The sequence below is a fragment of the Haliaeetus leucocephalus genome, unplaced genomic scaffold (assembly GCF_000737465.1).
Source record: "Haliaeetus leucocephalus isolate CR32 unplaced genomic scaffold, Haliaeetus_leucocephalus-4.0 Scaffold2, whole genome shotgun sequence".
Taxonomy (NCBI): Eukaryota; Metazoa; Chordata; class Aves; order Accipitriformes; family Accipitridae; genus Haliaeetus; species Haliaeetus leucocephalus.
In genome coordinates, this window is record NW_010972438.1 from 1,417,985 (window position 1) to 1,432,710 (window position 14,726).

The window sequence follows — 14,726 nt, forward strand, 5'->3', positions numbered from 1 at the left end:
AGACCATCACCAGCCCAAACCATCCTTGACTGTAGCATTTTTCACAGCTTTGTGGGGCCCAAATTTTAAAATCTGCTTCAAGAATCTGAATGGCCAATCACTTTTTATAGGACTTGGATGACAAAATTATTTGTGTGCCTTTGCAGACAGCAATTCCTTATATTATACAATAATGTTACATGGAAAAAATAATTTTTAGAAATCTGTGTGAGGTCCTAATTCTTTTAACTTTAAATGGTTTTTAAATTTTATTAAAAAAAGTGATTTCTCCTGAGATTTAGGGTGCCTTCTATCTCTCTCCTATTCTTCTCATCGCCTTCCTTTAGCAATTTCATCTTCACACAGTTGCCCTTTACTCTTTCACATTTGATTTGCAATAATACTTTGAGCGGCCCCTTCTCTTCTCCAACTACTTTGTTATATTTCCCTGGACACCAGCCACCATCAACCTTTCTGACTCTGGCCCTCTGGTAGAGGCAGGTCATCCTGGTGTTCATAAAGAGCTTCACACCTTAAATAAGGCTTTCTGCCTGAGCTCTGTAAGTTAGAATAATGGGCATGATTCAAATACAATGAAAAGCAATTTGAACACTTCACAAGAACTTGAGCTGCATTGAAACTGGAACTGTGGCAATTTACACCAGCTAAAGATATTAGTATTTTTTTTCCTATGACTCAGCGACTCAATTCAAACAACATTCCTACCTTTGCTGATACAAGTTCTCACCTATTAGGGATCAGCTAACCATTCTGAAGGCTGTATACAGCAATTTCTTCTAGCACCAACCGCACCATACCGCAGTAGTCAGGCCAGCACCTTTCATACCTGGGCAAAGCCCCAAAGGAGTGGGCAAAGCCGTCTGAGCACACACACAGAGTTGCAGATATGAGAAATATTTATTAATGGTTGTTAGTTATTTGTCTCCAATATCAAATGCTGTCTCATTCCTCTCATTTCACTAGAAAAGCAGTAATTCCTGGCTGATGAAGTCACAAATACGAAATTAGCTCACAAGATCACCACATAGGCAGTCACAACACTCAGGAAAAGCCAGCCCTCAAAAATTGTTCACTCGTGGTTATACAGAAGTGGTCACTGGGATCACCCACAGTGAAAAAAAATATTTTGCAAACTTTTTTTGAGCCATTTATAATTTTAGAGTAAAGAAGATTGCTCACAAGTTAGCAAATGTTATTTTTATGCTGCCAGGCAGCCCTGCTGGTAAAGCTGCTAGAAATGACTCAGAAAACATCTTGTTAGTTGTTAGATCTGACTGCCATAATTAACTTTTGATCATTTGTTTGTTCCTTTTTAAATTGTTATCAAATACCTACATCTTCAAAGACTTTATTGGCAACCATCCCCACTGGTGGGAAGTAGAAGACCACCAGTCTCTTGTTTCGCTGGGCACAGCACAGGGATTAAATCACCCAAGTCCTGGGTCTCCCTTTTCCAAAGCCAGCCCTTCACACGGGAGCTTTTGGTAACGGATGTGTGAACAATTTTTAAGTTAGATACTTGTTTTAACATAGCTGCACTAATGCACATTCATCATTTATTTATGTATAGAATAATAATCATAATAATAATTTGAGAATAAAGTAATAAGAAGCTAGATTTTTCCTTACCTTTTTGGAAAGCAGGCAAAAGCTATACAGTAGGTGGAAGAGTGTACCAAGTAACAGATTTTTGAACACTCTTTCTTACTGGTGGTATGCAGTCTACAGGAAAAGTAAATACATTGGTATGTATAATATGTCTGTTCACAATAAACTCTTCAAATTTTGCCCTGTCATGGAGGCCATGACATTAATCCAACCGAAGAGCTCAGATTAGAGCAGCGACAGTGGAAAACTGAGAGGCACCACTACATGAAATGAACTCTGGGTTAGAAATAAATGAACCAGTTCACAGAAGTTCAGGTACCTCTGAACATGGGAGCAGCTGCTCAGAAAAGAGCGGGTCTGGTTGATTTTTTTTTTTTTTTTTCCCTTCCTCTCCCCTGAACAAACTCTGGAACATTTTGGTTTTAGTTTAAGACTCCCCAGTCCTTCCTCACCCGTGCAGTCACTCTCAGGTTCCTCAGCATCATCGACAACCATTTTAGTTTTTTTCCTCAGAAAGATGGAATAGGCAACGTCATGTCAGTGATGTTAAGGATGAACAGGAATGAATACACAAACACACCAGGGCACAGCACAGGAGCATTTGCACGGTGGTGTCTGCATGTCTGTCCGAGACAGGAGATGCTTGTGTTCCCCATACACTATCCAGAGTTTACTGATGGGAACCCACAAAGTCAATGTCCGTTCTCAATGCATGGAGAAAAGCGAGGATGGGCACACACTGCTCTTGCTGGCGTTGTGATAGAGAGGACCTGACAGTGCACAGGAAAGCACTGTTTTAAAATAGAAACGTGCAAACGGTGCCTGGTCTGTCCGGGGACAACAGACAGTGATTGCACTTCACTACTGAAAACTGAATCAACAGCCAAGTAAGTTCTACTTAATGCTAAATAAAGGAGAAAGAGAAAAGATCTTCTTGAATATGTCTGTACAGGTACTGAGCCCTCAAAGCACCTGCTAACTGAAAAGTCCACAAAATTATAACACTACTGAAAATTAGACTGAAAATTGTAAGTCTTTAGGCCTTAAAGTTTTCTGGCTAGTCCATGGTGACACCGTTCCTTTGCCACTTCTCAACAAATCTCAACTAAACTCCTTGGGGAAAGTGGTCTCCCACGAGCTGCTCCATCTTTCCAACAGTTGTTTGTCACTTTGATGCGCTCGGTCTTTGCCACAGAGATGCTGCACGCCTCCTGCTCACTGCTATCTACTACTGGGCTACTGTGCACCTTGATCTCAGAGCCATTCTCATAGATGGTGAGATTTTTCCCATGAGACTGGAAATGGGGACACGGGAAGACCAACACTCCCTGTGCTGCCAAGTCCCGATAAACCCTATCCCTGCAAGAAAGCATCTTCCCAGGAGAGCCGCTCCCAGGAGGCACTGGGCAGCTTGGCTTCCTTCTCACTGCTGCTTCAAGAGGGAAATGCATGAAAGCAAACGCCCTTGAGTAAGGTCTGCTCCTCCAGCCCCCGAGAAGCACAACCTCCTCATTACCAAACCACCAAGACGCTGATTTCCCTGTCGCTCTGTTTGGTAAAGCTGTGAATTAAAACAAGTTGCTAGGGAAAAGGAGTAATTACATGTAAATTTCAATATAAGTTAAGTAGGGGTTGGGGGTTCAAATGTTTTTCTCATGGTCTGACACTCAGCCCTTGCAGCAGAAACACAAGCAGACAACCAAGCAGAAGCACTCACTGTCTGTTCTACTTCAGACTTGATAAGAAGTGTCTTCTCGAATAGTGTGAAATTCGACCAAAGGCACATGAGAGCAGAATGAACTCATTACACAAATGGAAGCTGCTGTGCACCAAATTCTGCTCATCTGACTGCCGCAAACAAGTATTAGCAGGAAAAAGCTGTTGAATGAGTAAAAGCATGCACATGCCAGATGGCAAACTGGAATGATTAAGAGAGTTTTCATAAGTAATGCAGTTTTAGATTGAAAAGCTTTGCTTTAATATATCCCATTCAGCATGAAAGCCCTCCCAGGTCATGGCTGGGGAGCTCAGCTTGTGAACCTTCTTGCTTCACATATATCATAACAAAAAGCTGTGACACAGTGGGTCCTTATTCCTCCAGATGGGTGGGATATAAGACCACTGCATTTCAAGGGATATTCCTCCCATGTTAATGTTGTTTCTTCTTTTATACTCACACTAAAACCCCAGTGCTTGAGCCCAGCTCTCCTAAGTGCTCTGCACATTTTTTCCGAGCTCAGGTTCCTGCAGCTCAGCCGAGAGTTGTGTGCAGTGTTTCCGTAGGATGCTCAGCACCGCTGCTGAGGACCACCTGCTCTTAGGAAGCCGTGAAGGCTCAGGTAATTTATAGGCCTTCCAGTTTTACATGCACACCTTCAGTTCATTAGGCATTCTTTTCAAGTTAATACTAAAACATGGAGGTTTTGTTCAAGGCTATTTTTCTCTAAACCATCCACATCTTGCTTTTGGTTGTGACTCTGGCATATAAGTAGGACAGGTCATAAATTTGGGCTTAGTCACCAAATTCCCCAATGTTTGGAGGTACGTGAATCCCATGCTGGTGGCTCAGTGCTAATCGGTTCTTAGGAAATATGAAATATGCGTGTATTTTCAATAGAAATGGCAACTCCAGTCTCCAGTACCTGAGCAAGCCATGAACAGCAGCATCACCAGGAAATATAATAGAAAATCAAACTGGAAAACCCAACTGTACTTTTCCACTTAGGAGAAAACACTTGGTAGCTAAGCCAGATCAGCATCCAAGTTAGCTTTGCACAGTGCTGGTGAGTCTCAGACTCTTCCTTTAATCCCTTTCAATTAATTTACTTTCAGCCTGACACGGTGAGCTCCAGGGGAACCTGCCACAGAACCCACAACCAGAGCTTCCCACCCTGTGCCCCTCAGAGCAGCAGATCACAGGCAGGCAGGGACGCGCTGCGCTCCGCCAGCTCCCTCCGCATCTGTAGGTAACTGTTCGCTGTCCGTAGTGGATCGAAACCAGTTTTAAAGAGAGAGACACTGAAAAGACATTATTTTTGTTTTCTTTTGAAAGAAGATATTTGAGATTTTTAAAAATGATCCTAGCACTGATGCAAGCATCTGGGGCAACTTTTTATTCACATTTCCTACTTTCCAATGGTAAAATTCGGAAAATTTCCCCATCCATCCACTGTATAAAATATTTTTTGAAGTTGAATTGCTATGAAAACACCAAAAGCTTATTTATTTGTGGACACCATATTCAAAATTTCACTGAAAATGAAGTTTGGGGAGTTTTGCTTGCATGACATCGGTTTTTTTGAGTTCATTAATATGGTTTTCAATTTTTCCACCTAAAAATGGAACTGTAAACATTTTTTTTAAACAAAATATTCAAATAATAAAAAAAAGAAACTCAGTTTAGGTATTCAATGAATTACTTGTATAGACATACGTACTGAATGTTGCCTAATTATGGGGTTGATTGACAATCTATTGAACGCTATAGGAAAACTCCTATTAACTGTTGTAATAGCCTACGCTGGGACTAAATGTACGCAAATACTGTAAGTACAGCAGTAGTTTATTTCATTTGATTTTCTAATAATTTCTATCAACACACATATCCAGGGAATGAAATAGTAGTAGTAGGTGCAGCTGATAATATGAACATATGGTACTATATATATAAATAATTAAAAGATTTAAAAGAAAATTTATTTTCCAAAGCATAAAAAATTTAAAAGCCCAGTACTTGGAGAAAGACATAGAAATTAATACTATTGCACATTTCCTGACTGGCTAGGTTGAACAAACAAATTTATATGCGTTAGAATCCTACATGTAAGCAAATGAGTTCACAGAAAGCATTCTCCCCTCACGCATACTAATTTTGAAGTTGTGAAAGTTTTGCTCCCTGTGGACTTTACCCCAGCTTTAAATCAGTGTTAACAAAACCGGGACTGAAGACTGGATGCTTAAGGCAGAACCTGATGGATCTCAGCACGCATGGGGGATTCTGTCCCTTACTCTGCCTCTGAAAAACATATTCTAGTATATAGTCCTGGATGAAAAAATGTTGTATTTTATCAGAAATACAGGGGTTTAAGTGAGCAATCTTTCTTTTTAATAAACATATCTCCTTCCTCAGGGAAAAATTTGACTGTTCTTTGGCGGGGGGAAATATTCTCAGAAGTCTGAAACCAGCAATAAGATGCAGCACAGGAGAATGGGACCAGGAGGGGAAACCCGGAGCAGGAGAGCCCCAAGCTGTTGTTCCCACGGGGGGTCTACCTCTGTTTCTACATTGAACATTTAATCATCAGAACTTTCATATTTTTCTCGTTGTTCAAGTCTTTTGAGTGGAAATTTTTAGATTTTGATTTTTCTGGAGGAGAAACTAATTCCAGCTCATTTGACCAGAACAGCAATTTGTGAAATGCAGTTCAGCAACACACACTCACCTGCCCTTTCCCAGCTGCCTTTCCAAATCCCTTCCCCTCCTCCCTCTTTCTCTCCCTCCATCCTCAAAGGCCTTTTCCGACCCGGCCATCCCAGAAGCAATCCTCCCCGAACACGTGGAGGAGCAGTTGGACTCTGCACACCCCAGGGCTGGACCTCAGCAGCAGCAGCAGCACAGCGAGGGGTAGATGTAGAGAGCAGAGATGATGGAAGGGGCTCCTTCACCGTGGCCTGCGTTACCCAACAGAAATGGGACTTGGCAGAGGGCTCCGCAGCTCTCACTCTTGCTGGGTAATACCCCAATGTGGGAAATAGAGTTATTTCCTCTGGCAGTGAGGGGTCTGTTCAGTATGACTGGAGGAGGCATAATATGGCCCTTAATTTATGAGGAGCATTTCCTTGCTGTCTTATGTCAGAATCATAGTTCAGATAGTTCAGTTTCCAAAGACAAATTTTGTTTTCCCAGTTAGAATGTGTTTTGTATACCTGCATGATAAGACATCAGAGAAAAATACTCAAGGGGTGAATAAAGGGAGGAAAAGTGCTGTGTCAATAATTTGCTGGCTGTTTCCACTTTGCTTTGACAGCAGAGTTTCTGCTTTGAGGCAGATATTCAGACAGCAGTTAATAGACAAGAAGTGGCAGGGATTTCAGCAGCAAATGGATGAACGGATCATGGGCAAGGAAAGGGCATTTCTCCACATTCAGATCTGTTTTTCATAAAAACTGCAGACATGCCTAAACCTTTCCAATATGCTACAAAGTTGTGCAGCTGTCTCCTTCCTCAACTCCTTCCAGATTCAAATGTAAATCAAATTTGATGGCCTCAGTATGTAATTTTGTGCTACAATATACCATGCTATGCACATTAAGGAAACTGGAAGCATCTTTTCGATCTATTTTCCTTTTAAAGCAGTGGCAAGGTTTGCATTAGGACCGGATAAAATCCTTAAATGGGAATCTTCAAGGATTGTGAGATTTTTGCAAAGAAACTTTGCAAGAAACAAAATTATAACTCAGGTTAGCAGAGTTATCAGTGAGTTTGGTGCTTGTCTCTCCATCCATCCTGGAAACTGTACCTGCCAGGGTTAGGAAGGTTTGAGTTTGACACAGGCTGAAGGGTCCAGTACTCAAGGATGCTGCTGATCTCTCACTCGCAGAGGAGGGAAAGGAGGAGGAGTTACTCACAGCTACCCAACATTTTGCGAGGAGTTGCTGCCAACTGGCACAACTCAAAAAAGTCAGGAGGAAATGGAGAATTTAAAAAAAAAAAAAAAAAAAGTATGCGAGACATCAAAAATCTTTAACTGAGAAGACCAAATAATACGAAGACCCTAAACCTCAGGTATTGGTCAATGCCTCCAAAACCCCCAGCCAGCCAAGGAACAGAAGAGCAGCAGTACTTACTGTTTGGGTCTACATTCTCACACAGCTCTGTTTTGGCTTCGCCGTTGGGCCTGTCGCTGGGTTTGTGCGAGAGCCGTGACGACATGGTCGCTGCTGTGACCACAGCCTTGAAGCTGCGTTTCCGTTTCTGGACGTTTAGCTCAGGGTGGAAGATGATGATGTACACCTTCGGCATGTAAAGCATCCCCAGGGCCACTGAAGCACTTAAGTTCATGGATATTGTAAGTGTGGTAGTTTGTATGTAGAGCTAGGAGACACAACACATGAGACACTATTACAAATAAGATGACTGGGAAGCAGGCTGCAGTACTTCAAACACTAAGTAACCCTTTAAAAGCCTTTTTTAAGGAGTTTGCAACCAGAGATACGTGAGCTGAGATCTTTGCACTGCAAACCCCCGTGAGGTCCACCACACATCTGCTACCTGTGGTATTGACAGCCTCTTCGGAGACTCGATGCTGGAACAATTACAATTTCTGCTGTACGCTTATGGTATAGCTTCTATTTGTTTACTTAAAGAGTGAAGGTCAGATTTGGATTTCAATAATGCTGGTATAAATTTAAATTTCTGTCTACTGTAAGTTATAGAAGAGGAGCTGTAATAATACAGGTTAGTAAAAAAATCTTACTTTTTTTTAAATTTGAGGAAGGTGGGATTTTTTTGTTTTTACTATTATTCTCTACAATTCATTGAAATACCTTTGCAGAGAATACACAATGATTCGTGCGCTTGTGACACTCAGTTATGCTTATTACGAAAAAATAGTATATATGCAAGTCAGAGAACAGGTACTGCCATGAGATGGGTATTCAAAGAAACCACAAGGATTTAAAAATGTACTCTGCAAATATACAGTGGTGGAAAAGTCTTTTTTTTCCTTTTTAAAAAATTTATTATCTTTTCAGAGGACACAATACATAAACAATTCTCGCAACTTAAGAGGATTAGGTTAAACAGTTAAAAGTTAAAAAGTGCAGAGACAGCACAATACAGGTATGAGGGAGCTGAAGAGGGAGCAAAGTCTCTGCGGATCCTCTTCAAAAATTAAATATACAGTAAATCCATATAGATGGGAAAATGATTACACGTTGAGGGTGATTTCTTCAGAACACTATTTCCTGTTCTCCTCCTATTCAGTGCTAATCATTCTGAATTTCTGATGGAAAAACTCCATGAATAAATATAACGGCAGAGTAAAATGCTGACTCTGTCCAGGTATTTCCAAATCCCCATCTTTAGAAAAATATGAATGTCTCCAGACTTGCTAGTTCTATCTACATAACAGTTGCTATCATAGTGATTAAGACCACCACTGGAAGCAATAAAATGCCTTACAGAAAATATAAAAACATGCTGTGCATGGATGTGTCACCAGCCAGATACACACATGCAAAACTTAAAGTGCTTTCTCAGTTTCTATTTACTCATTATCAGAGGGAAATGACACTGCTGTTGTCAGAAATTTTGCCAAAGCCAGGACATTGGGACATAACCCATCTCATCTTGTGAAAGGATACCCTGGGCCAAGCTACACCACTGGAGGCTGGGAGGGAGCCCAAGGGGTCACCTCGTCTAAACCCCTGCCCAAGAAGAAGCCATTCACACCAGAACGACTTCTGACAGGTCACCCTGTCTACCCACTTCCTAAACACACCCTCTGACAGAGGTTTCACAGCCTCCTGAGCAAACTCTTGCAAAGGTCTCCAAAACATTCAGTCTGGACCCGAACAGAGCTGCTAATTGTCCTCCACTGGTGGCACGGGGAGCAAGTGGCCACCACACCCTCCTCTCACCTTCTTCTACATATTTAAATCATTACTGTCTTTTGGAGAACTTTTAAAGAGCAGTATGGTGCCATGTTGCCCCTTGGTCTTTGACAAATAATGGGGTAATTTCTCCTAACTTCAGCCACTGGGAAGATCTCGGGTCCTTCCGTCTCTCCCTAACCTGGACACTGCTGTCAATCCGCTGCTTCACCAAGATGTGATAATCCAAACCGAGTGTAGAGCTGGAGGATTATTTTCAGAATTTATCTTACAGCACTGCTGTGAAACACGATGTTTATTTTTTGCAGTCAGGTAGCGTAGTTGCCTGCTGCTCTTCACCACGGGGTTACTACCCAGCTGGTTGCTCCTCACCTTATACCTTGCAGCTTAATGTTGTTACACTACAAATATATATATTCTATACCTTTATTTCCATATACATAAACACTATGTCTATTTATCTTATAAGAACATTTAAAAGAGAAGACAGTTTGCAAGGCATTTGCTTCCTTGGAGCTGATCCTCCTTTCAGTTATGTTCACATAAATCAGCTGTAACTCAATCGGGGTCAAGTGCCTTGCATTGATATAAATAACACAGACTTAAATATTTATTAAATAAATTGAATAGCTCTTTGAAAATTGGAAATTACATATACAAAATATAACATTTAAGGGCCGCAGGATAAACAGGAAGATACCCTTCAAAGTGTTTGCAACTTACTACCAGTTTTTTTCCTTGCTAAGTAAGATAATTATTATCTCTATTTTATAAAGAGCTCTTGCAATTGCTATAGGAGCTGCAGATACCAACACCTCGAAAGGCCGGGAAGATGCTGTGGACTGCATACTTGACAAATTACATTACATCTAGGGACTGTCTGGTTCCCAGCTCTGTATTCAGACCACACATCTCTCTGCTGACACTTGGGAAGAAACCTTCCTTAAATGAAGTCTGCAGTCCTTTTGGTTTAGCCTGAAAAGGATGCAGCTCTGTAACACATGTTTAATAAGAATTACCTCTGTTTCTATATACAAGATATGTAACTAAACCTGACAGACACTGAATACCTACTAAGCAGAATTACTGAATGAGATCTACATTGCTACAAGGTTAGAAAAGATCCGTGTCAGGGAAGAGCTCTGTCAGAACTACAGAAGATGTATCGGTACTTCAAAGTGGTGTTTTGATCAGCAGTTATCTCAAACGACTTGAACTCGCAGAAAGTCTGTTCAAGTAGCCATATGGTGAAAAAGGCACAGTAATATTTTGAAACTAACTCTTGATTCACTTTCCTAGAGAACATAAAAACCTTTATACAGAAAGCAGGAATTTGGACCACAAGGGGGAAAAGTGACAAAAAAGCTAACGGCACAACATTGCCAGCATGACACGCATCATTATTTGTTTATGTTCCACAGACAGAAATAGCATATTTATGTTTGATTACAGATTTTGTCCACCCAAATCCCACTTCTTCTTCAGCATGGAAAACAACAGCTCCCCGCCATAGGAATTTTGATGAACTTGTCAGTTAAACAAAATAACTTTGTATCACCACACTCATAGACATATGTCATAGACACACTGTGTGTGACAGCAACTAAAAATCCTAGAAAAGCAGAAGGAAAGATGCATTTTGAGTAAGAGCTACTTTTAAAAGTGCTATGTAGCAAGATGTTTTCAAATGGGTCCTCAGCAGAAGTATTTGTTACCTACGCGTGGCATTTTCTGAATTTTGGAACAGCTCATGAGTGGGATATGCGATACTAAGGTTTCTTATCAGAAAGAGAAGCTAAGAACAAGTGAAGACGGTACACACCAAGAGAAGAGGCTCCTGTTTGCACAGCTCCTTTGGGACAGGACACTCTTGCGCGGGAGCCGGGTACCAACATTTGATGAGCTTGTGGTTTTGCAGGTACGATCAGCCACCAGCAAAACCCCACCACCAGAGTCATTCGCTGTCCTCTGAGCCATCGCTCTCGACCACGGGTGTTTTGGGTTGGTGGGCACAGGTTTCCTGAGACATCGCGGGAGATTGCTCCCGAGTGCTCGAGCACCTCCACAGCCACGTGCTACGGCCAGCGGCTTCCCTACGTGGCTTTCCATGGGCTACACCGGTGAGGATCTGGTCTTACTTGGAGGTGACTTACCCTGGGGATGGTTTGACCCAACATTTTCCCCTTAATCCTGGGCTGCTGTGATTGCAAAATGGCAGAGTGCCATTAACATTTTCATCTAGGTGCACAGAGGTATTAATTTTTACTTCCTTCTGCTATTAAGGGGCGGAAGGTTAAACAATTATTTAATCAATGGGGTCTTTTGCAGCACCACACCAGCAAAGTTTCCTACCTTGCAAATGCCGATGGGAGATAAAAGGAAAGGGAGAAAAGAACTTTTGTAGAACAAGGCAAGATGAGTGACACACAATGCTTCTCATGACAAATGGGAGCTTTATAAAGATAAGGGAAACTAATAGATATGCTTATTATGCAGAGCCTTAGTTTTATGTATTTTATCTCTGCTTTGTGGCTTTACCAGTCAAACATAAAAATGCAGTTTACGTGAAACTATTTCATTTCTTATTTCACTTCTGATAAACTCTCTGAAAGCGTTTTAGATGAATGCAGGTGGATGACTTAAAATACAAAGGGTAAGATTTAACCGACAATGGGAGTCATGCATGCCTTTTATTGCTGGCTGGTGAACCTGCTAGTTTCAAACCTGATAGCAAATTAAGAAACTAAGACGCAGATTTAGTGAGAGATGCTCAAACTTGACGAATGAAAACTGGGATTGAGCAAAGTATTGCCAGTGGAAATCAAAGCTTTCTAAAATGAATGACATGTTGGTCTCTGCAAGCCCACTCCCACGGAGGGTTTGAAGCCACGCTTGCTACAACATAAGGACAAAGTAATTCTGGAGGGTCATCCTCAGTCACATCTCTCCTTCTCTCTCTCAAGCATACTCTGAATTTTGTCAATTTTTAACTCAAACTTAACACACTGCAGTTACAAAAGCATCAGACTTTGAAGCAGTGCATTGGAGAAAACTCAATCCTGAAGATATCATTCACATGCAAAGGCACCTAGATTTTATCATTTATTTTACATAAATGATTTCCATTTGAATTTTAGATTTCTATGTTTTCCAGATTCTTGCTTTATTCATGCAAATGACAAAAATTACCTTCAAAACCTTGAGAGAAAATTAGACTGGTCTTGAATACACACATCTAATAACCAGCAATTTTTATAGAACAAATTATATCAATGGACAATTTTGCATGAGCTAGGATTACTCTCAGAAGTAAAGAACTGCAGGATCAGACCTTCTGTTCTTTGCTAACCCAGGGGACTGATTTCCAACTGCTGGGCCATAATAACTGAACTTATAGCTGCAGATCTTAGCAAAGTCTCTTTAGGAGTCAGAAACAATTTTTGCAGGCTAATGCTTTGCATTCGCAGACTAATCAGGAGCAACTCTCCTTTTATCTAATTCAGCTTTCTAATTATGCAGTGAATTGTGTTATTTTGTAATATGGAAACAAAGTGGTAACTTGAGATATTTTTGGACTTTGTTATCACAAACCAATTTGTCTCACTTTTATATGGGAATTAAAACAAGTGTTCTTACATATGAAGTAGACAGTTAATAAATCTCCCAGAATACTCTTCCAGGTCATCTGAAGATTTAATCTCATTCTCCACATTATGTTGTGCAAATATAAGAATGGGAAACATTTTTTAATAAAAATTAAAATTTGCTTCCACTGCATTATATGTTTGCAAAGATATGGAAAGTAAAAAGACTTGAATATAAATGTGTTCTCAGACATTTTAGTGTCTAATGCCTCTACCCACCAAAGTTACCACATCATTTTAAAGGCAAATAAAAAAAGGAAAATACCTGTTTTCCACTGAAACCTGCGCTTCTTGTACTTTGACTTTAAATTGGCTTTTCTTAGGAAGGACAGCACTGCCTGTCTACCTCCAACAAAGGTGTTGGCCTTTCGTTACCCAAACCGCTGCAAGGGGCTACATCGCATTTCTCATAGAGCAACGCCAGTTGTTATTATGGTGGCCTACGGCCAAGACCCAGGGCAGATGTCACTGTACAAAAATCTCCAGTCGCAAAGCACCCCTAAAACTACGCTAATTCAAGAGAGACTGAAGAATCAGCAGCTGCTTGCATCCCTCTGGGGACCCTTTCTGCCCCTCCGACCGCAGCTCTGCGTGGCAGGGCGGACAGGCTGCGGCCACAGTCCCACATTGGCTACGTGGGGGGTGAAGGTCCTCCAGTGCGACCCCCTCCTTTTGGCAGCACCATACCCTCAACTGAAAAACAAAAACCAGCTGTAAAAGCAAACGCCGTTCTCATTTCCTTAGACAGCTTGATTTATGGAAGTTTCAGGCAACAGCGACTTTACCCAGGCAACCATGTCTTTCCACAAGGATTGTACACTTCTGTTGTCTGAGAAATATAAAATATTATGTGTGAAGCAGTCCTGTCAGCTCTCTTTACTGACCTGGCTCAGTAATCCTCTTTTCATGCCCCACTGAGGCTTTCCAGCAGCCCATGCACATCCCAGGTTCCCGCCACCAGCTCCCGCAGATACAGACATACACTCGCTTTCTTCACTTGGATGGTACCAGTTCAACTGCAGATAATACCACACCGCCCTGAAGCTTATCTCCTGACGACTTCCAGGACCCCTGCCTCCATCCCCATCCTTTTAAGCATCATAATCTGCTCAAGCTGTCATTTAGCAGTGACCTTTGGAGAATAGAACAGTTTGAGAAAACCCAAAACTCTTTTCCTAGATTAGAAGGTTTTAGGGTTTTAGTAGCGCTTAGAGAAAGCGGTTTCCCTTTCTTTTAAGCTAACATTATTTTGGAAAAAAACCCCAAACACCAGAACCACCCCCCTCCCCCCCGTGGACATGAGGCTCCAGCATTCTGCACAAAAGGGGCAAACATCTGGCAAACAATCCAAAAGACAGAGATTTCCAGTGGCAGGAGGTCACTTAATAGATGAGAGACAGTGACTATAGCGCTCATCCGCTGTTCTAACCTACTACTCCTAATGGTATTAATATAATCCACACTGTATCAGTAGTTCATCATACTTTTATAGCATTTGAATATTTTATAGGCAAAAAATACATGCGCATGCCAACACATCCACTCTATACTTATGACAAACTCTAAAGGTTGCAATGTCAAGCAGTCAGGTGCTGTGATGTTAAACCAGGGTTCTCTGTACTGCTTTAATTTGGTCTCCTGGTACACAGGTGCTACGATACAGCCATCAACTAGATGATCACATGTGCTTGTTCCTCAGGACTCTCTTCATTCATGGATGATTATTTAATACCCTCTTTTCTCCTCAGTTTTCAGCCTGTTAATTCCATTGCCAATAAGTATGCCCTTTGATCTTTGTTGTGAAGATACAATGCCTACTTTCTTTGTAAGATTTTTACAGATTTTTGCCTATCATCTGTG

At 41.3% G+C, this 14,726-nt stretch overlaps 1 protein-coding gene across 1 annotated transcript in view; it reads right to left on the reverse strand.

Annotated features, from left to right (window-relative positions):
• Positions 1 to 1,651: 1,651 nt before the first annotated feature.
• The window catches only part of GRM7 (glutamate receptor, metabotropic 7), a 282,320-nt gene continuing 269,245 nt past the window's right edge, over positions 1,652 to 14,726 (reverse strand). The window contains exons 9-10 of the mRNA XM_010570362.1: positions 7,456 to 7,702; positions 1,652 to 1,722 (exon numbers count right to left, since the gene is read on the reverse strand). Of these exons, the coding sequence (XP_010568664.1) occupies positions 1,652 to 1,722; positions 7,456 to 7,702 (318 nt within the window). The remainder of the gene's footprint in view (positions 1,723 to 7,455; positions 7,703 to 14,726) is intronic.